The 23,022-nt window shown below is 40.9% G+C and overlaps 1 protein-coding gene across 1 annotated transcript in view; it reads left to right on the top strand.

Moving 5' to 3' along the window:
• LOC122789359 (anthrax toxin receptor 1-like) overlaps nucleotides 1–23,022 on the top strand; it is a 1,490,698-nt gene that overhangs the window by 1,024,429 nt on the left and 443,247 nt on the right. The window contains exon 14 of the mRNA XM_044056748.1: nucleotides 9,555–9,593. Within this exon, the coding sequence (XP_043912683.1) occupies nucleotides 9,555–9,593 (39 nt within the window). The remainder of the gene's footprint in view (nucleotides 1–9,554; nucleotides 9,594–23,022) is intronic.

Here is a 23,022-nt window from a genome sequence, read left to right as displayed (position 1 = left end):
AGAAAAAGAGAAGGAAAAGTAGGAGCATAGTTGTTATTTCAGAAATAGATGGAGATGTAGAAAACTTATGAATGTGATTAAGAGCTAGGTGGCACTATAGACTTGTAAGAGTGCAAATAGGAGGGAGGTGGGGCTTGAGAATTTAAGAGTTAGAAAGAAAAGAAAAAATAAATATTGAGGGGGATGGGGTGGAGACAGATGTGTGAGATAGGGGAGTGGTCAGGTTAAGTATAAAGGAAATTAGGTCAGGGGTGGGTGGGAATGGGGGTAGGTTAGGGGAGTGAACGGAGCGGGGCAACCCCTCAGCTGTGGAGTACGGAGGCCAAAAAAAGTTATCAGTTTTACAGACAAGAATACTGAAGTACTGTAGCCCTTGGGGTGTATTTAGCCTTATAATTTGTTTGCAGGCTATAGCTTGTCATTTAATTGGAATTGCTGAATTTTCCTTTAAAAAAAATGTAGTAAAAGTAGCCCAAAATAAGTGAACGAGGAGAGCAGCTGTCGGTCCCTGCCGTATATCTTACTAGTGCAGTGACATGAAATAATAGAAAAAAAACAAGATTAGATGTATGTTAGTTGAAACTACATCCAGTAGTTCAGTAGGTTCTGCAGATCTTGAGTGATCCTGCTCTTTACGTTTTTAGCTGCTTGCTGTAGTAGGTTTATTACTGTGGTTCTGGGTGGGTATACAGAGATTTCTACAAGATATAGCTAAGAGAAAAAATATGCAAGTTATAGTACAGTATTCAACATTTACAGACATATAAAACAATGCATTAAACCATGAAATAGCATATTTATCCCTTCAAAAGCTAGTCAATTTAAACAGTTCTTAGTCTGCACTTCAGGTGTATGCTCCACATGCGAAGCAGTATCGAGCATAGTTAGCAACAAAAATAAGCCTGAAATACATGACGGGTTTTGTTAAGGTAAGGTGTATGGTTAAGACTGAGGGAAGGTGCAGCATTATGTTTAGGGTTAGTGCCCATTAAATAAAGTGGTACAGGGAGGCAGAGTAATGGGTCCTAACCTTAACATTCCCTTTTCCCCCAGCAGTAACCCTACACATTACCTTAATAAAAACATTAATGCAATACTGCCACTATTCAGATGAATTTGAGGCTAGTGTTATGGGGGCATGTTACAATTGGGAGAGGAAATAGTTTTCCTTCCTTGATATTTTTTAGATTGATATTTATTGCTTTTGATATTCTGTATATTCGAACATTTTATGTCACTGTCTTCAGTTCCATTTTCCACATTAAAAACATTTATTATACAGAGTACAGTCATATATATATATATATATATATATATATATATATATATATATATATGTGTGTGTGTGTGTGTGTGTGTGTGTGTGTGTATATATATATATATGTATATATATATATATATATATATATATATATATATATATATATTGTTTACCTTCATAATGTCCAGGAAAGTAACCACTTGGACACCAATGAAAAAACCACAACTGGTAGCAAGTTACACCCATTGAAGCCCCCCCACACCACCTACATAAATATACCAACTCCGAGATCGAAGTACATCGGAGAAAGGGCAAAGTTCACCTTGGTAGCCAAGTGGAGAGGAAAGATGATGTTCCAGGAGTTTGTGCTTCTGCACTTGTGATGTTTTGGTCACTCTGTTTTCAGACTTGACGGAATGGGCTGTGACATTATGAAGGGGAACCATATATATATATATACATATATGTGTGTATTTTCTACACCCTACATCAACCTTAGTTCTCTACGCTCATCTGACAAACTCCTAATACAAACAAGCAAGGCCCACAACATAGGTGGGGACAGACTGTACTCTAATGTCATCGGAAAGGTGTGGAATTCTCTCCCAAATAAATTAACGTTTTCACCATCACTAGCTCTATTCAAAAAAGGGCTAGAAATCCACCTTATATATTGGATATGTCCTTGTATGAACCCGGACTAAGATTACCATGAGAAATTCTGCACAGATATGGGCAATTTTTGACTAGGAAGGATTTAGTCGACTAAGGGTCTACTAACCTGTATATAATGAAAGTAATCAAATGTAACTTCTATTGCTGTACTGTTATCTCTCTATGTACATGTTTCCTGTCCTTTGGCTTGCTGTCTTCTGTCTTTTATTATATGTCATTTTAACCTGTTGGAGCTTTTCTCCCCGGGACTCCGCTGAAAATGGACATGTATCCAGTCGGACTATCCCGGTCAACAAATGTAAAATAAAATAAAATAAATAAAATATTCCCTTTTCCCCGCTGTAGTGCAATCTCGGAGTTGGTATATTTAAGTAGGGGGTGTGTGGGGATGCAAAAACATGTTTTAGTGTTTTGTTTTTTTTTTGGGTCACCCGGAGAACTAGACTTCAGCGAAAGTGCACTTTTGTTGAAGTGAACTTTTGCGGAAGTGTGGGTGTCCTGCTCTATTTCGAAGAAGTGTTCTTTTGATGTAGAGCGGTAGACCCATATATACATTTATATATATATATATATATATATATATATATATATATATACACACACACACACACACACACACACACAGACACACACACACACACACACACACACACACACACACACACACACACACTAACTCTAACTTTTGTATCTCAGAGAAAGGGGAATACTTCAAGGTATCGCACCTTTGAACTTTGTTTATATCCCCTTTATTCCTACTTGTAGATATCTAATTCCAATTATCTCTGTTATGGCCTTCTTGCTTTCAACATGTATCTTTTTGTCTTTTGTACCCTCATATCTCCTACTATCTTGTTTGTAATACATACTGCTAATCTGGGTTGACAATACCCCCTTGTTTATTTCTGCCTTATCATCTCCAGTCAGTGCTCCAGCCATTGTCTATTATAATATTTGGGTCTATTTTATATATTCGAATGCTTAAATGCTCGAATCACTAAAGATCGATCTTTAGTGATCGAACATTTAGATGCTCGAATATTTCAAAAAATTAAAAAAAAAAAACTAGTAAAAAAAGAATTAAAGGGTGTAAGCAGAGGGGGAAGCCCCCCTGCACCCCCACACCCCCGCTACTTAAATATACCAACTCCAAGATCGCACTACAGTGTAGGAAATGGGAAATTTTCCATTTCCGCACTGTAGCACACTGAAATGCGATCTCGGAGTTGGTATATTTAATTAGCGGGTGGTGTGGGGGGTGCAGGGGGGCTTGCTCCCTTGCTTGCACCCTTTACTTTTTCTTTTTTTTGTAAATATTTATTTTTAATATATTCGAACATTTAACTGTTCGATCACTAAAGTTCAAGCTTTAGTGATTCGAACATTTAAGAGGTCAAATATATGAAAGAGACCCTAATATTCACATCTGTATGCCATCACATTCTTCACATGCTTGTTATTCTGCATGTCCATACAATATTTGCATATAAATAACTAATACATCTTCACTATGAGAAGTATCTTTCTGCCCACTGATTATATACTTCATGCAAAATATAAGTTCTTACTTGTTCAAATAATGCTTGTTTTATGTGTAGTTTTTCCTCCCAGTCATCCAAACAAAATAACCTTCCACAGTCAAACAATTCAACAAAGCAAACTTCTTCTTCTTTTGGTTTTTCCAGTTAGGGGTTGCCACAGCAGATCATCTGTCTGCTCATGATTGGCAGTGGAGTTTTACGGTGTCAAGTTGCCAGCCCGGCGCCCAACCTTCCACAGAAGGCACACACACACACACACACACACACACACACACACACACACACACACACACACACACACACACACACACACACACACACACACACACACACACTCACACCTAGGGCCAATTTAGAATGTTCAATCCACCTACAGCATGTCTTTGGGATGTGGGAGGAAACCGGAGCACCCGGAGGAAACTCACACGACCACAGGGAGGAAGAAGGCAACCCAGCCAAGGATCGAACCAGAGAACCTCTTGCTGTGAGGCGGCAACGCTAACACTGCACTACTGCAGCCGCCCAATTCAACAAAGCAAACTAAAATCTGAAAAAAAAGATGGTTTATATACCTCTAGAATTAGGGATTTAACAAAAATGAATCCTGAATGGGGAGAGGTATTCATTTTAATACATTTGAACAGAATAGAGAATCTGCTAAAAATGTCTGGCCATCAGTTTTATTCAGATCATTGACTATGCTGTTTGAGTCTGAACCCACGTGACCACAGGGAGGACATGCAGACTCCGCACAGAGGACACCCCAGCTGAGGATCGAACCAGAGAACCTCTTACTGTGAATTGGCAAAACTAACCGCTGCACCACCACGGCCGCACCTACTGCTATCTATATACTTAACCTAAAACTGAAGGACTTTACTTATTACTAGTACACTCCAACTTATAACGAGATTTAAGGTGAATCTGGGAATGTCTTAGAATGAAAAGCTTCTAGCTTATCCATTTTTGAAGCCCTCACACTACATTTTTGTTTTTGTGACCGTTTAGAATTTCAGATTTGTTAATGGTCTGTTACCCATCATATGCAAAATCACCTTCATAAAACATTATGACTAAAAATCTGTTTCATTTTTGATGAAGTATTTGCATCACCTTTGGTTAGAAAGCATACTTTTGTTATTATTTGGGACTATCTAGGCTTAAGGAACAAAGTGAATGCATTTTCCCAGTGTCTTTAATACTTGCTAGCATTTTCTATGGTGTTTTCCCTGATAATAATGTCTGATAAACTGCACTTTAGAGAGATTATGTCTGGATTTTACAGTAGGCCTACTACTAATGTTCATAGTATCTCTGTAGTATATATATATATATATATATATATATATATATATATATATATATATATATGTCTGTGTGTGTGTGTGTGTGTGTGTGTGTATATATATATATATATATATATATATATATTTTTTTTTTTTTCAGATTCTTGAGCTTTGTTTGTGTCTTTTTATCTAAAATTCCTTGAATATTCACTTCCGCCTGTGTGATTATGTTTTTAACTTCCACAGAAAGCTATCCTTTTATCCTTATATTTTATTACCATAAGCTGATGTAAACCTATCCAACCTTGCATTCCTTTCTTCTTGTTAATCATAATTTTCCATAGCCTTTTATTTAAAGACATCCTGATGCATATGTTTGCTACTGATATCAACTCTGTTTTGTTTTTTATTCTATCTCACACTTTCTTTAACTAATACAATGTTCCTGGACATTTTGATAATGCAGTTTGAAATCTCCATAACCTTGAGAGATTACAGTTAATGCGTTTTATGAACACAAATAATACTGCACAGTCAGATAGTTAAGACAAATGTGTGGAGGCCATTACTCACTACCCTTTGATGCAAAAATTGTTTCTATTCTAGATAAGGAACTGTAGGTGACTGAAGCCTGAGCACACATAGGAGTGTGCTCTTCAGCCACTAAATTTATGAAATGCAAAAACTCACATTGCCTCTTCAATTACTTTGCAGCTGATATCGTCTGCCTGGGAGAACAAACAAAGAAATCATTAGAATCTGTTAGTAAATAAAAGTCTCTCCTCCAGTGATTAAAGCTCTTTCTGCAAATTCTAGCTCTTAAAAGTTTATGTGAAGATGCTGAATGAAAGTAAAACAATCCCCTATTATTACTTGTTTTTTTTTGCTTACTAATCTTCCTGTAACTGCAGAAATGTACTATTGTTATTATCATCTGCATACTTACTTAAAACTGAAGGACTCACGCATTACAAGTACAGTCCAACTTTTAACTAGATTTGACACAGAAATGGCAATGTTTTAAAATGAAAAGCTTCTAGTTTAATCATTTCTGAGCTATCAAGTTGCTTTCTTTCATCATTACACACTGCATGTTTGTTTTTAAGGCATGATAGATGTTCAGCTTTTTAATGAGATGCATTACTCTGCTTGCAAAAGATATATATATATATATTATATAAAACATACCTCTGTTTAACAGTAGTAAAACTATAAGAGTTAAGAAAAAAAAAACGTGAAGCAGTCACTTATTGGTAAAGGTGAATGTTCATCATTCAGAGAAAATCAAAAGACAGAGCACTCCCAGGAAATTATAAACTTATTTAACTCTGCTGCATTAAAAGATAACACTAGCAAAATAAAAAAATAATGTTGAATCACTGTTATTTACCACAAAAATACTGACAAACTGAATGCAAGCATATTTTTGAAAAAACTAGAAAAACTTGGTTCACAAAATTTAAAAGGGAGGAATCACAGGGAACATAATAACTGCTGCACACTACTGCTAGATTTGTCTCTTGGTTACCCTTCCTGTCAAATCATTTTGCAGTTAATCTTTCCCTATGGGTTAAGATGCAGAGATCTTCCACTTGATTAAAAGACAGGAAGTTACTCTGAACTTATAAAGATCAGTAATATCATTAGTTGAAGCTATTATTTAGACCCTAGACAGGTACTCAAACTTTTTATTATACAAGAAGTTGAGGTACTTGCAGCAACAGCTGCATCATAAGCACATTTAATTGTTGTGTACCTTACTGAGCCAACGTAAAGTTTACTGTAAGTAAGATAAGTTCTGGTGTCATTTATTGCAAAATTCATAGGTTCATAGGTAGGTACTAGGCTATTGGCCCAAGGGCCTACGTAAGCCTAGCCAACAAGGTTCCCTGGCTTACGTCACCCAAGAAAGTTATTTTCCTTTGCCACTGTCGAGCAGAGACACAGAAGTCATCCCTGGGGTGTATTTCCCATCCACTCGTCAAGATTTTTCTTGAAGAGTGCTAATGAAGAACTTGACATAGATGGGTAGCCTGTTCCAGAGTATGGGAAGTCTCTGGGACATGAACAGAATGGTTTGAAAAAATGTTTCGGGGATGTTAGAAATAATTTCAGGCCTATCTCTTCAATTACATTATCATCAGTTGGATGCCCATTGCAAAGAAAAGTACATATTCTAAATCTGCAGCAAAATAACTACTGATTATGGAGGTTCCTGTAAAGTTAGATGTAATAGATAGAACAATCCAAAAATAGGACGCATTAATCTGGCCAGTCTGTGAGAGGTATGGTCACCATAGCAGGGCATTACAATCCTGGAACTCCATCAAGAAATAAAAAAGCAAAATATATAATTTTTCACCTTTCTGTTAACTTAATGGTTTTGAAAAATTGAATACTAAATGGTCACTTTTCATTTTATAGTCACACCTAAAAAAATGTTGTATGCAGTTATTAGTTAAGTCATTATAATGTTTCTACTCTGTAAAATGCATAAGATGTTTTAATGTTTATGATTGATCTGTAATATTGTCTGGTGAGGGTCTATTATTTTGCTCTTTTTCATTGTAATGCAGTGAAATTTTATGCTATCTTATTCTATGTCTCAGTCAGAAGACTTCACTTTTCAACTAATGAGGAAAGATTGCAGTATATGAGAATAGCTCCTATAAACAACATTTATCAACTAACAGAATAATCCAGATTTTCAACAACATCCAGATGCTTTAAATAAATGTGTGATACACATTAGTAGTTGTAATAATAATAACAATAATAAATAATAATAATAATAAATCAATACTGCATATTAATAGTAGTAATTAGATAGTTTCAGAAAAATCTTGCAAGATACTTTGGGCCAGACTTAAGTTGTACCTCTGTTAGCCTTTTGATGAATCTAGTTTTGCATCTGTGTCTCAAAGAGATGGAATAATTGATGTTATATTTTAGCAGCTCATTTTTGGTTGCAGTGTTTTTGCTGCTACTTAAACTTCAGCAATGCATTTCATAAAGTAATCCACAAAAGACTAAGAAGGAGCAAAGTAGACAGCCTTAGGTGAAACTTCAGTGGTACAAAAGGAACTGGAAGGTCCTTGCCTGAGAAGATCAATCATAAGTGCTGGTTTCTAGGGAGATACCACATGCCTCTGTACTGAAGCCAGTCCTTTCCAATGTCTGTATAACTGGCAGTGTATAAGGTATGCAAAGAAAATTTGTCTTTTTGCAGAGTGCTCAGAAGTAGCAATTTGTTTTATTACCTCTCCACAATGGACTATCAGCTTATCTCCTTAATCATAGGATCTGCCAGACCCACCCCATGCGCCTCTTGGCTGAACCAGATCCATGATTTGGGTCAGTAAGTTCAAGAATGATGGTGCAGTAACACCCTGATGAAGCCTTGAGCACTCTGCAATGGCTGTCTTTAGGCTGTGCATGCTAACTTCCTCAGACGTATAACTTCATAGCCAGGTGGTGCATCACCAGCAGCATGGTGCTTCCCAGCCTATTAATGCTGCGGTTGCAGAAAGCCTAGACTGACTCTTTCCACCAGGATAGGTGAGCCTGTGTTGGACACTTACTTCCAGCTTTCCTCACCCAATCGCTTCAGCATCCATGCTACTAGCCAAACAGAAGTCACCTGTGCAAGGGCTTTATCACTGTGTGTCAGGGACCTGTGTAATTGTCAATACACAACAGAGATATAACAAAATGATGGGAATGGTCTAAAATATAGTAACTTAATTTCACTCTTAAGAAATACATCTGTAAAGCAGTAATCTTCTAAAAGAGAGCACATTTTGAGGAGAAGCATTGGCAACAACAAACACAAAATGGAGTTGGGGTATTAACATCATGTAAGTGTGAGAAATAGCTTGACACGCAGTAAAGAAGGCAGATGCAGAACTTTCATGTGTCTGAAGAAGCCTCACCACAAGAAAACAAGGTATTATTAAGCAGTTTAGACCACTTTATTATCCATTTGCTGCTTCACTGCTTGTAGTTTCTTTGATCTAAGGTTCACCAGGGCAAAACCTGAACAGCCGCAGTACAGAGGACGGTATCCAAAATGTGACTGTCCTTCCCCGGAATTTGTAAAAAGATGGCAACTGATTAATATGTTCATTATTAAATGAATCTACATACCTTAAGTGACACTCTTTCAACAAAAAAGAAAAAAATAAAATAAATACATGAGAATGAAACAACACAGTTTGAAGATGCACGGTGGAAGATTCTTGGGAATAAAGCACATCCTGCGTAGGCCAAAACATCCGTATATAATCAGAATCTTTGTTTCTGTTTAAGTGGTTAATCTCTTTAGCTGCAATCTACTAAAAAACATGACTTTTCTGCAAAATACTGAAGACTAGAAGCATTTATTAATCTCTGATACAAAGTCCCTTGTAACATGGCGGATGCCATTCTGCTTTTCTGCAAATTTAAAACACAGATGTCCGAGTTTGAAAAGCAGGTGAAATGCTATTATGGTGGGCACTTCAGTTCATTACATTACCTCAGTGCTAAAGCTAGCCCAAGCTATAGCTGTTTAGGTATCAGTAAATCTGAATGTTTTAGATTTCTGTTTGTGTTGGTTAACAGCCAATTTTAATAACTTTGAAGTAAGTAAAGCATACCTCCAAGATGATAATCCAGTAATATTAGTCAAGTTTCATTGACTGTGCAAATGTTTCAGACAAAACTTTGCATTGTGGAATTATATGCAATTCAGGCTGGATGGTTTTCAAAGTATATACTCTGAAGTATTTATATATATTATATTTTTTTTAGGTTATAAAGGAACCACCTCCTCCACCTCCTCCAGAGCCAGTAAGTAACAACTGTTTACCATGCTTATTCTTCATTTCATACAGTTTTAGTTTTTGTACCAGATTTGCATTTTTTTCCAGGAATCATATTAGTCTGAAAATGAATTTTCAGTTGGTGGTAAATCTACAAAAAATAACTCACTTTAAGCCACATTCGGCAAACCTCAGACTAGCTTTTTTTTATTTATGGACTACTTCCTTGCATTCCCACCCTAGACACACAAAAGTGCGTGTGCACACCCACATATATATAGACATAATATTCCAACTCCACAGTCACACATTAGTAGAGTAAAAAGGATAAATTTCATTGGTGCTGATAGTGGATTTCAGTGAGCTAACTTTGTAGGATTGGCTCTCATTGAAAACAACTGACAAAATGAAAAATGTAATACTGAATCATTGCTGTTGACATTCAGGTAACATACACGCATTGTGTTTGGTAAACAGCCATTTCATCTAAATGTTAGATGAAGAACAATATGGAAAACAGTGCATATCTTGATAAGCTCTCTGAGCTAGACATTAATCGCCCTGGATTTCCAGCTGACTCACAGACAGGACCCAAGAAGTCAGGATTGGTGAGACCACCTCCACCAAGAGACCACACATACCTCTCAAACTCTGTGAGAGAGAATTCTAGACAAAGCCATAAATAATGGGGGGAAAAAAGGCCCCAAAATAGGGACAAGTTTTAAATATTGCTCTTACAAATGTAGAAAGTTGATAGAACATCAGGTTGTCCATTAGCACGAATATTCTGAAGGGTATAAAGTCTGAAAATGAAATGTCGATCATTATTTTCTGACTTTAGTCTTTAATGATTCATCAGTGTCTTGCCAGAAAACCACAGTTTTATGAAAAATGGACCAAAAATGTGAGGCAAAAATGTGGACATTCTGCAAAAATCTGTGCAGTTGAGAGGTGCAGAGATCAGTCCCCAGTGGAGTACCTGATCATGGTTTCCATCTACTTTTCAGAAGTCAAGGCTAGCATTCAAGGCCTCTGGCTCACCAAGTAGGCAGATGACTGTAAATTGGGAGCTACTTTAGAGTTTCACAAGACACCAACATTTTGTAAGAGGGTTTAATACAGAGACATGACTGATGCCAAAGCCATGGCATAAAACTCAATGCTAAAAAGTGGATTATAATGTCCTTTGGGAAACTGTCAACCCAAGTTAATTATGCCATCAATAAAGTACACCTAAGAGTCGAAGCAGTAGTAAGGGATCTGGGAACATATGTAGACAGCAATCTGGCCTTTGATCCACATGTAGCTAATATAACAAGAAAATCATTCTGTCACCTAATTTAATAAGTAAAGGTATGGTATCCAGATCCAAGGAAGTTATAGCACCACCCTATTTGGCCCTTTTTAGACGTATCATTGAATATAGTGCCCCTTTCGGCACATACCTAACCAGGCACTTGCAATAGTTGGAACTCCAACAAAGGTTTCTCACCAGGAGAATTCAGGGTATAAATACCCTGTCCTACACTGATGGCCTGAAGGTTGTGTCATTGTATTCAGTCTACAGACTGCTAAGAGAGGACCTTTGTCTGGCTTACAAGGCTTCCTCAGACACAGCCCTGGCAGGTCTGTTGCACTTATCCAGAACAAACATCACCAGAAGCACTAGATCCAGAGATCTGAACCTCCCTTGTGACATAAACAGAATGTGCTGTAGGGACAGACATGTGTTCCAAAAGATCTCCAAACTATGGAATAAGCTCCCCATCCATGTAAAACAGAGATCATCCCTGACCATATTCAAACAAAACTTTGACAACTGGACAGGAAAATGCAAATTTACCCCTGGTCTGGCCCCTATGTCCCTTATAGACAGAGGTCATCAATAAGAAAAGCTTATGTCCCTTATGGACAGAGATCATCAATAAGAAAAATGTTATCCTATCATCCCTCTGACACAAATTTTTTGTTACCTCCCTACTAACATGCCCCCCATGGTATAGACACCCATGATACTCAGGAACCCAAATAGTTTAGAGTGTGTGACCAGATTTGTAGGCGTCCTAATGGTCATTAGCCTAGTAACAACCTATGAACCTATGCGTTGCAGTTGAGGTCATTGTTAACATTGACAAGCATTTCTTCTATGAAAGAGCAGGGTCCCTAGAATAAGCTGCACCCACATGTACAATCTCATGATGACTCTGGAAAAACTGTCCTTGTCTCAGTGGGAATACCCTGCTTATATAATTGAATTAGTACCATTTCAAGAGTGTGCAAAACAAAGAGGATTGTAATAGGGAAGAATTTGGAGGTTATCAATAAAAGTGAATAAAACAGTAAACCAGAAACACTGGGCCACCATCTCCAGATTCAGTGTCAGGTGCAGTGAGTATACTGTGCTACCCATCAACACAAAATCAGAAAGTTAATTGTCTTGTCAAGAACCTCAAGCGACTGAGATATTTCTGCCAGACATTTTCTTTTAAACATTTTAATATACATTATACCTTTTCAGTGCTTGTAAATGAGTGTCAATATGGTACCCATTCCTCATCCATTAAGAGATTTTGTGAAGTTAAAAAAAGGCCCATTTGTACTTGGGACCATTTTCCATTTCAAAAAGCATAAGCTGACAGACTAAAAATGCATAATACATATATATTTAGGAAAAGGGGAAGCCATTCAATCATCTCAAGTGAATCAGGTAAGTCCAGAAGGGCAGTACATTTCAGTCAAAGTATTTGCAAGAAGAAGGGAATATAATACAAGGATGAAAGTGTGATGACCCAGAAACAATAAGAAGCATTTCTTTTTATTATTCTTTTATAAAGAGGCTGGGGCACCAAGTGGTGAAGAAAGTATAAACTCAAACACAGTGCGGACACTGAAGAATGTGTGTGAATGGTGCAAGGCAGTTTTTTTAGTGAGGGTGTGAATAAGTGTGACATACTAATAACAACTCCTAAGTGTATTAATTATGCTATTTCACCCATGACTGGAGTTATTTATCCTTCATGGGGAAATGAGACTTGATATATGTAAAAGGGAATGGCCAATTTGAGTCACAGTTATTATTGCTGTTATACAATGGAGCTATACAAAATAAAAGGTTCATAGATGGCTACTGGGCTGTTGACCCGAAGGTCTTTATAAGCCTAGCCATGTGTACCCAATATGATACTAGAAAAGCCTAATATAAAGGATCTTGTTTAAACTCAAGATCTTAGTTAGCAATGACTGCCCATATCTAGGAGGGTCATAGGTGAAATCCCTGAAAGGAATTTACGGTTTCCCATTCAGTCATCCAGGCTTAAATGGGGTCATAGACGGACTTTGTTGTGAACTGATAACCTATTCCAGAGGAGTGGCTACCTCTGAGAGACATATCTGTCCCTCCGGCAAGTCCTATTTATGTTGCAGACAAGTTAAGGTCCCTGGAGCAGGTGACCCTTGTCCCCTTTGACTTGCAAATGTGTAGCATTTCCATTAGGTTTAGATCTGAGATTACTCTGTAGGCCAGGCAAGTCTCCTCTAAGTAGTCTGTATGCTACTGTGTACAGTGACAGTGACTTCAGTCTGTCAATGTATGACATGTGCTGGAGACCCTTAATTTTCTTGGTTAGAAATTTCTGAGGTCTCTCAAGTTACTGCAGGTGCCTGGTAAGGTACATACCAAAGGGAGCATTGTACTCAATTACTGGCCTGATGAGGATCGAGTACAGGGGTGTTATGACCTCCTTTGCTCTTGAGGCAATGCCTTTGCTAATGAGGTATGCGACGTAGAATGCCTTCCTTACCACAGTAGACATCTGGTGATCAAAGTTTAGACAACAGTTAACTTGCGTTCCCAAGTCTGTCACTGCTGAGTTGTTACTTAGGGTATTATTATTTATACGAGAGTCTGCAGGGATATCGTTTTTACCAAAGGGAATGATGGAATTTTTTGCAATGAGTTTAGTGTTCATGGCTTGGCACTAATCACTGGTTTGTATCCGTCCCTCTTGAAGTATAGTGACATCATTTGAGGATTCAATGACGGTACCTAATTTGCAGTTGTCAGCAAACTTAGTCAGCCACAGCCCCTCTGTTTTCGCCTGAACTTCTGAGAAGTATATTCCAAGCAATATTGGGCCCAGCACTGACCCCTGTGGAATCCCACTGGTGACAGGTCTGCTGGCTGAGGTAAAGTCCCCGACTTTGACTGAGTATGATCTGTTGGTGAGCCAGTTAGCAACACACCTGATGACATAAGGAGAATCTATCAATGATGCCCAAATGTGGGATTGTGTTGAAGGCCTTGGCTAAGCCAAGGTAGGCTGTATAGACAGATTTGTCTTCATCTATGGCTCTGGTAACATTTTTGAAGGAGTCCACCAGGTTTAACAGGCATGACCTGCCTTTGACAAAACCAAACTGTGTCGGATCAAGGGTTTGGAGATCACCTATATCCTTATTTATAAGGTCCATGATGATTTGTTCTATGGCCTTACTGATAAGGATGGTTAAGGTTATGGGTCTGTAGTTCCCAGGGTCTGTTGCTATACCCCCTGTATGAAGGGGATGACAGTTGCTGCTCTCCATTCAGCAGGGACAAAACCAGTACTCAGGCTGTGGATGAAGAGAGTACCTAATGGAGTTGCAACCTCATGTTTTAGACCATTTAAAATGCAACCTAGGATGCCATCCAGACTCATAGAGGCTGTGGTTTTGGCCTTGGAGAGAGCATTAATGACTTAACTCTGTGAAGATGCAAGGTGGGGAGATGTAGAGGGAATAGGTTCATAGGTTCATAGGTTCATACTATTAGTATGGGATCCATTGGTCAAGATTTCCAAGGTTTAAGTCTCGCCCCTTGTGGCTCTGATGGATCTAGATTTTTGAGGTGAAGCATATTCATCAAATCTGGGTTTGACATGGCAGGAACTTTCATTGTACTCAATCATTGGTCTGATGAGTGATGCCATACCCTCCTGTGTTTGCTTGTACCCTATGTCTTTATTTATGAGGTCATGGCTTTGCAGATAAGTGTTGTCAAGCTAATGGCCGGTTTCCAGGGTCGGTGGAGGTACCGCTTTTAGTGGTGGTACCACAGTTGCAGTGCGCCACCCAGTTGCGATGTATTCCAGGGTAATGTATTTGATTAAACAGCTGTCCTAGCTGTGGGTTCCTTTGATTATGCTAATTTGGCAGCTGTGCCGGGGACACCATCAGGTCCCATGGATGCTGTGTTTTTTTGCTTTGAGAGAGCAGTTCTCACTTGGGCGCCTGGAGATGTGGGTTTGGGGGCGCTTTGTATATATATATCTATCTCTCTTTGGGGAGGGGGGATAGTCTCCACTCCTGGAACCTGTCAGCAGTATTGGCTGTGTGTGATCAGTGTAATCTTCACATCATTTTGAACTAGTTTGAGCATATCTGGGAGTTTTCTCCCAGGTTTCTAACATAGCTAAAGAAGGGCTTTGTGGAATGTTTTTGATGGGACAGGGGGTGGAATTTTTGCCAAACCTATCAGCTAATAGGTTAACTATTTTTGCAGGATCACTGTGTGTGATGCCATCCACAGCTAGTTCAACACATGTCTGGGTCCTACCTTTTAGGTTATGGATAGAGCTGAAGAATGGCTTATAGTTATCCTTAGCTGTGGTTGCTAAATTTTTTTCAAAGTTGCCTTTAGAGGATTTTACAAGTTGTCTCATTTGTTTATTCAAGCAGAGGAGGGTGTTCTTCCAGTGTTGGGACCTCTCCCTTTTTTATACTTAACAGCAAGTTCTTCCTCTTGTTGAATAACCTATTAATGCTAGATGTCCACCAGGGAGGCTATTTTTTTCTTGATGATCTTGTTTTGATCCTATCAGGTACAGCTGTTTCAATACATTTAGGTTGGTACTAGGCTATCGGCCTTAGGGCCTATACAAGCCTAGCCATAACAATTCCCTGGCTATTCCTTCCCAGAATATTTACTTCCCTGGTCCCCTGTCTAGCAGGGCGACTGAAGTGATACCTGGGGTGAATTTCTTATCTCCCATCCAATCGTCAAGGTTCCTTTTGAAGAAGACCAAAGAGGCGCTTAGCTTGACATGTATGGGCAGTCTTTTCCAGAGTCTGGGGAGTCTCTGGGTCAGGAACCTATCCCTCCAGCAAGCTTTGTTCATTGTGATGACCAGGTTTAGATCCCTGGAGCATGTGGCTCTGAGGGATTGGGATTTCTTTAAGTGTAGCATGTCCAACAGCACTGGGTTTGACATGGCCTTGTATGTTAAGCAGAGATCACCTCTGAGTAGACGATATGCGACAGAGTATAGCTGGAGTTTTTTTAGATGGTCAGCATAGGACATCTGCTTTAGGCCTGTGGTTCTTTTAGTGAAGTATTTCTGTGGCCTTTCCAGATGTTGCAGATATCTTGTGAGGAACATACCAAATGGGGCGTTGTACTCTATAATGGGTCTAATGAGGGATGAGTACAGTGGGACAATGACTTCCATTTTTCCAGATGAAAAGCCGTTAGTGATGAGGTGTGCCACATAGAAGGATTTCCTGACTGTTGTGGCTATGTGGTTATCAAAGGTGAGACCACTGTCCACCTGTGTCCCTAAGTCTCTTATCACACTTTTGGTGTTTAGTGTGCTGCCACTTATGTGGTAATTCATGGGTACATGTTTTTTTCCAAAGGGGATAACTGTACATTTCTTGGCATTGAGCTTGAGCCCATGGCTCTGGCACCAAGCATCTGTTTCTGTAAGGCCCTTTTGTAGAATATCCACATCATTTGGGGATTCAATAATGGCTCCCAGTTTGCAGTCATCTGCAAACTTTGTTAGCCAAAGTCCCTTAGTGCTGGCCTGTACATCAGAGAAGTAGATGCCAAACAAGAGTGGTCCCAGGACTGAACCCTGAGGTACTCCACTTGTCTGGAGCTGGATTTTGAGTCAGCTACTTTTACAGTGTGGATTCTGTCAGTAAGCCAGTTGGCAACCTATCAAGTGACGTAGGGATTAATGCCCAGCTTAGTGAGTTTATCTATGATTCCAGAGTAAGGGATGGTGTTGAAGGCCTTGGCAAGGTCCAGGTAGACTGTGTGGACAGCTTTATCCTCGTCCACAGCTCTGGAGACTGATTTGAAGAAGTCAATCAGGTTGAGGAGACAATATCGGCCCTTTACAAAGACAAACTGGGTGGGCTCCAGTGTTTGAAGGTTGCCAATGTCTTTGTTTATAAGGTCCATGATAATGCGTTCCATGGCTTTGCAGGTCAAGTTATTCAAACTGATGGGCCGATAGTTTCCCGGGATCCAAGGTGGATCCCCTCCTGTGGAGTAGGATAACTGTAGCTGTGCGCCACTGATTGGGCATGAAGTCTGAGGTGAGGCTATGATTAAACATGACATTTAGGTAAGGTGCCAGTTAATTTTGTAGTTCATGTAGTACTCAGTCCAGGATGTCGTCTGGTCCCATGGATGCTGTATTCTTAGCTTTGGAGGGTGCGTTTTTTACCTGTGTGGCTGTGATTACCAGAATTTGGCAATCCTTTGGTATTGATATGGGCCCTATAGGGGTGAGGGGGGGTGAAGTTGGCACTGAATCGATCTGCCAGGATATTGTCAATATCCTTGGGATCAGTATATCTGATTCTGCTGTAGCTCAGAGCAGATCTGAGCATTGCCATTTAGATTCTTGACATAACTATAGAATGCCCTGTGGTTGTCCTTGGAATCTTTGGCAGTTTTATTTTTGTAACTAGCTTTGGAGGTTTTTATGAGGGATCTCAGCTTCTTACTGAGGCTGGTAAGGGAGCATTTTGCATCCTGGGATTTTCCTCTTTTCTGCAACAGTTTCTTCCTTCTGTTGTATAGTTTGTTTATGGCAGAGGACCACCAGATTGGGTTCCTTTTTTTGGAGGAGACCGTCTTGGTTGTATTTAAAATGGCATGATTCATGCACAAGTGGATGTGCTCATACAGTGCCTTAGTGTAGGATTCAGCAGTCGAACTTTCAGTTCCAGTCTACATAGGTGTCATGAACTTTGTCACTTCTGACTTGAGTAGCATGAAGTTAGCTTTGGAGAAGTTTTTTATGGAGGTTTCCCTACTGAGGGGTGGGGGTGGAATGTGGACGTCAAGGGTGATTTAGCTTATGGTCAGACCTGACCAATGAGGGAGTGACCACTGGTGCGGAGCATCGATCACTCATTTGTATAAGTGTTTGTACAAGGCTTTTATGTATAACTTAGTATAGTTGTCAATGCCATCTGTGGGAGCAGGAGCTTGGAAGTTATTTATGCCATCCCTTAGAAGGGTATAATTAGCTTTGGTGAAATTTTTTAGCCTGATTCACCTAAGAGGGTTTCAGGTGTTATAGCTATTTCAAATGTGACTAATTTGTGATCAGATTTAACCATTCTCGGTCCTATACTTGTGCATATTATTTGTTCCAGGGCATTAGTGTTAACAAAGTCCAGAAACCTTTGTGTGAGCATGCTGGTACTCATATAGGTTTCTCAGTCAATGGAGGGATAGTTAAAATCGCCCATGACTAGAGTGTTTGGCTGTAATTTGACTGACTCAAATAGATCCAAATAAACAGCATGGGTATCTTGGTTCACTGAAGGGGGTCTATAGCTAATGAAGACTTAAAGGGGGGTCTTACCCATAGTTACTGGAACTTAGAGTAACTCCATGGAGATGTTCTTCGTGTTTCACTGTTGCAGTCATCAAATTTGGGTTATCCCTGCTGGGGTAGCCCTCAGCCGGCCTGAATACCAGAGGCTTAGTATTGCTGCATCAGTTGCTGTCATTTGAAGACTGACGTCAGGTCATCAGGTCGTCAGGGTATAAAGGAAGGCAGCTGATGCCATTACATCAGTCTTTCTTGCTGTGGAGCCTGAAGTAGAAGCAGTTTGCATGAGTGCCGGTTGGCCGCTACCTGAGTTTCGTTTCCGAATTGATGTTGAAGTCTTCAAAAGCTTAGTACCCCATTGGGGATCCTTTTTACTTGCACTAACCTATGTCAGAAAAAGTTAATAATTGTCTCGCCTGTGGAAAGCAAATACCACACCGGGACTTCCACTCCTGCTGCGTCACTTGTCTAGGCCCAGACCACAACGTCCCTCATTGTTGGATCTCTGCTTTGTTTAACTCCAGAACTATTCGTCGTCAGGCCCTTATTGTAACCAAATATTTCCGTTTACAGTCCTCATATTCTGATATGGCTTCTGTAAGCCATCCGACAGCAGACTTTCCAAAAAAACGTAAAGATAAAGACAGAGACAGACCACATAGGACTAAACCTTTCGATGATGATACTGCCAAGCTGGTTGTCAGTCCTCTGGAATTCAGTGAGGCGCTTTTGCAGCCCCTGATGCCCACTTCAGTTAATTCGCAGGCCTCTACCGAGACTCTTTTGGAGTCTGGTATACCACAGAACTCTTCTTCGTCTAAGGATCTTGTGGTCGTCTCTACCTTGGATGAGTCCGGAGCCACTGTGCAGGCACCGGCTTCCAAGGAAGTCCTTCGCAACACTGAATCCAAACATAAACTGACTCCTTCTTTCACGGCTACCATTCTTTCTAAACCAACCGAGTTCCTTAGGCCCAGGGGTCGAACCACCCCCAAGAAACCAACTTTCAGCCATTCTTTAGTGCCTGATCTCTTACCTCAGTCACAAATGCTTAGAATGGCAGAGGACCTTATCATGCTGATTAGGGGAAGTGAAGTCACTCCCTCAAAAGGAAAAAGAGATCTGTCTCTAGAAGTTTTGTCTGAAAAAGAGTCAGATTAATCTGATGCATCTGACTATAAAGACATACAGTCCCTCTCTACATATGAGAATTCTGATGCAGAGGAATCTATTCCTTCAGCCTCTCCCCCAGAGGATTTTTCCTTTGGGGAAACCCTACATACTTTAAGGGAGCATTTCAAATGGGAGAGTCAGGACTACCCACAGTCTAAAAATCCTGAACCTTCCACAGCACAGGCCCTTAGCCATCTCCCCGGTCCTAGGTGTGGTAGATGATGTCTTCCTTGAATCCAGCTTGACTCCAAATGCCCTCCTTCCTGCTCCCAGAAAGCCAGACAGGTACTACAGAGTCCCTGACTCTCACAAATATCTCTTTAAAAAACCCAGCAGCAGACCCTGAGTTCATTACTCAAGGCCCAAAAGGGGTTAAAGCTACTTCAGCTAAGAATCCCACCCCCTCAGACGGGGATTCCAGAGCACTAAACAGATGGGGTAAAAAAGTATACAGCTCAGCTACTCTTGCTATCAGGGCACTCAATTGTCAGTTCCATATGCTTAAATATCAGCAACATACCTTGGAACTCCTTAAACAAAAAAATTCCTCCTTTCCTGCATGGGCAGAATCTAAAGATTTAAAGGAATTAATGCACTCTGCTCGTCAAGTAACTAAACACACTTTGCACTGTGGTTTTGACACCCTAGAAGCTTCTTGCAGGGCAGCAGTCAATGGATCTGTCATTAGAAGACATGCATGGCTTAAGGAACAACCCCTGCCAGACCATGTCAGACCAAAATTGTTGACTGCACCCTTGCACAAAGATAACTTATTTGGTACTAAAGCAGAAAATGTGTTAAAAAAGATGGAAGAAAAAGCAAAATCTATGCAGATTGTTAAATATTTCTTACAGGTACAGCCTCCAAGGTTCAGCAAGCATTTTCCTTCCAAGCACTGGTCCTTTCCTGCACCTACTAAACAGGGCCAGCCTAGGCCCCGTGGAAACAGACCTCCATGACAACAATCCCATGGGTTGCAGAGATCTAAGGAGTGGACTGCCTCCATTTCAAAACCAGGGAGTTCTAAGCCACCACCTTATGGCAAAAAGTCACAATGACTCACCCCCTCCCTACCTCGCCTCTGCTCAACATCACATACCCCTAGGGGAAAACTCTCTGTACACTCAAGCACCTGGGCCACCATTACCAAGAACCAATGGGTTATGAACATTGTGTCACGGGTACAAATTCTCCTTCCACACCCTTCCAACCCCCAAAGGGTTCCCAGATTTACCACCAAATCAGTGGGCAGAGGCTCAAAAGCAAATCTATACCCTGCTCTCCTTGGGAGGAGTAGAATGCATTCCTGCAGAGCAGATAGGCCAAGGCTTCTTCTCCAGACTTTTTCTGGTACCCAGAAAAGAGGACACCTGACACCCCATCCTCGACCTGTCCATTCTAAACACCTTCCTGGTGATCCCAAAATTCAAAATACTCACCCTCCAGCAGCTGCTACCCATGCTGTCCAAGGGCGCTTGGCTAGTCACCCTGGACCTAAAAGAGGCCTACCTCCACATTCCATTCAGGGAGGCCTGCAGAAAATATCTTCACTTCACGGCAGGATCTCAACACTTTCAGTTCTCTGCACTTCCCTTTGACTTATCTACTGCTCCCAGAGTTTTCACAAAGTGGCTGGCTCCAGCTACTGCTTTTTGCAGACAAAGAAATATTCAAATTTATCCCTACTTAGATGACTGCCTTATTCAGGCAGACAGCCAGGAAAAGCTGCTCAAAGACCTGGCCTTTGTAGAGGACCTACTAACCTCCTTAGGGTACATAGTCAATGAAAAGAAATCCAAACAGGTACCCACCAAAAGGATAATCTTCCTGGGAGCAAGTCTGGACACAGCATCCCAGATGGCATGCCTACTTCTCTCAACTGGCCACCAGGCCCCAGCTTTCTGCAAGGGAAATCCTGCAAGCCCTGTGGTTCATGGCATTTTGCATACTCCTTATTCCATCTGCCAGACTGCATAATAGGAAACTTCAGTGGTATCTAAAGAGCCTTTGGTGTCAACACTCTCAAGATCTGGAAACTCTTTTACCTACTATTCCTTGCCTGAGGGAAGAATTTCTTTGGTTGGCAAAAGCCTGCTCCCACAACAAGGGACTGCCCTTCTCCCCACACCTTGCTGCCCAGACCCTCACCACAGATGCATCAGACTACACTTGAGGTGCACACCTGGACATCAGGTGCATACAGGGAGAATGGAGCTCCCTCTGCATATAAATCTAAAGAGATGATGGCTGTGCAGCAGGCCTTGATAGCTTTCAAACCCCTTCTCTCTCCAGGGGTTCTCCTGATCAAAACAAACACCACCACAGTGATGTGGTACATCAACAAGCAGGGAGGGACTCACTTCTACCCGCTGTGCAGGCTGGCCATGACCCTTTGGTTCACAACCTGTTCTCTGCATCTACACCTGGTAGCACAATACCTGCCAGGCTCTCTCAACTCCCTGGCAGACCAATTAAGCAGAAAACTGTTGGACCCCCATCAGTGGCAGCTCAACACAAACACCTTCTTGCTAATAACTCAGAAATGGGGAACCCCGGAGATTGACCGCTTTGCCTCCCACACCAACCATCAGCTCAGCAAATTCTGCACCAGGGAGCATCACTGCATGAGATGGAAAGTAGATGCCTGTCCTTCCCCTGGGTAAACCTCTGGGTATATGTCTTTCCTCCCCTAACTTTCATTCCCAAGGTACTGATCAAAGTAAGGAAGGAAAAATCAAGGACCATTCTCATAGCTCCAGACTGGCCCAGACAGCACTGGTACCCCTTGCTGCACAGCCTGTCCCCACTGCCCCTGTAGAATCTTCCTCAGATTCCCAACCTCATAACCCAGAGGGCAGGGGAATTCATGCACCCCCAATTGCAGACAAACAGTTTGGCAGCTTGGCTTATAACCTGACCCCTGACCAATCTGCCGTATTCAGTAAACAGGTTCTGGATGTCATCAGAGAAGCCAGATTCCCTAGCACCAGAAAGACGTATGCAGATAAATTGAAAAGGTTCTGCACCTGGATCCAGGCTAAGGGAGCCAATACGGCACAGCCCTCCATCCCTCTCATCCTGGATTACTTAGCTGACCTACTACACAGTGGTATCACTTTCTCCTCTGTAAAAATATATGCCTCTGCTATTTCCACTCATTTTCCCACTGAGCAGCCTCTTTTTTCACACCCTCTGATCAAGCAGTTCCTCAGAGGGGCTAACAACTTGAGGCCCCCCAGAAGGGCACCAGCACCGGCTTGGGACCTTTAACTTTGTCTTGCAAAAGCTCACCCTGCCTCCATTCGAGCCAGCTTCTTCTGCAGAACTAAAATTTCTCTCCTGGAAGATGGCTTTCCTCCTGGCCATTACATCAGCCAGAAGAGTCTCTGAGCTGCAAGCTCTCATAGCAGTGGAACCCTTCATCATCTTCCATGCAGATGGGGTATCCCTCAGAACTAATCCATACTTCATGCCCAAGGTGGTATCCGATACGACTCTCAACCGATCCATCCATTTGACCACCTTCTTTCCTAACCCTCAAAACAAGGTGGAAAGGATTCTGCACTCTCTCGATGTGCACAGACAGCTCAGATACTATCTGGACAGGACTAAACCTTTCAGAAAATCTGATCAACTGCTGGTTAGCTTTGCTTCAGGGGAAGAGGGCAA

This window comes from Protopterus annectens, chromosome 14.part0 (genome assembly GCF_019279795.1).
Source record: "Protopterus annectens isolate FY-2018-M chromosome 14.part0, PAN1.0, whole genome shotgun sequence".
Lineage (NCBI taxonomy): Eukaryota > Metazoa > Chordata > Ceratodontiformes > Protopteridae > Protopterus > Protopterus annectens.
This window is presented reverse-complemented; position numbering and strand designations above follow the sequence as displayed.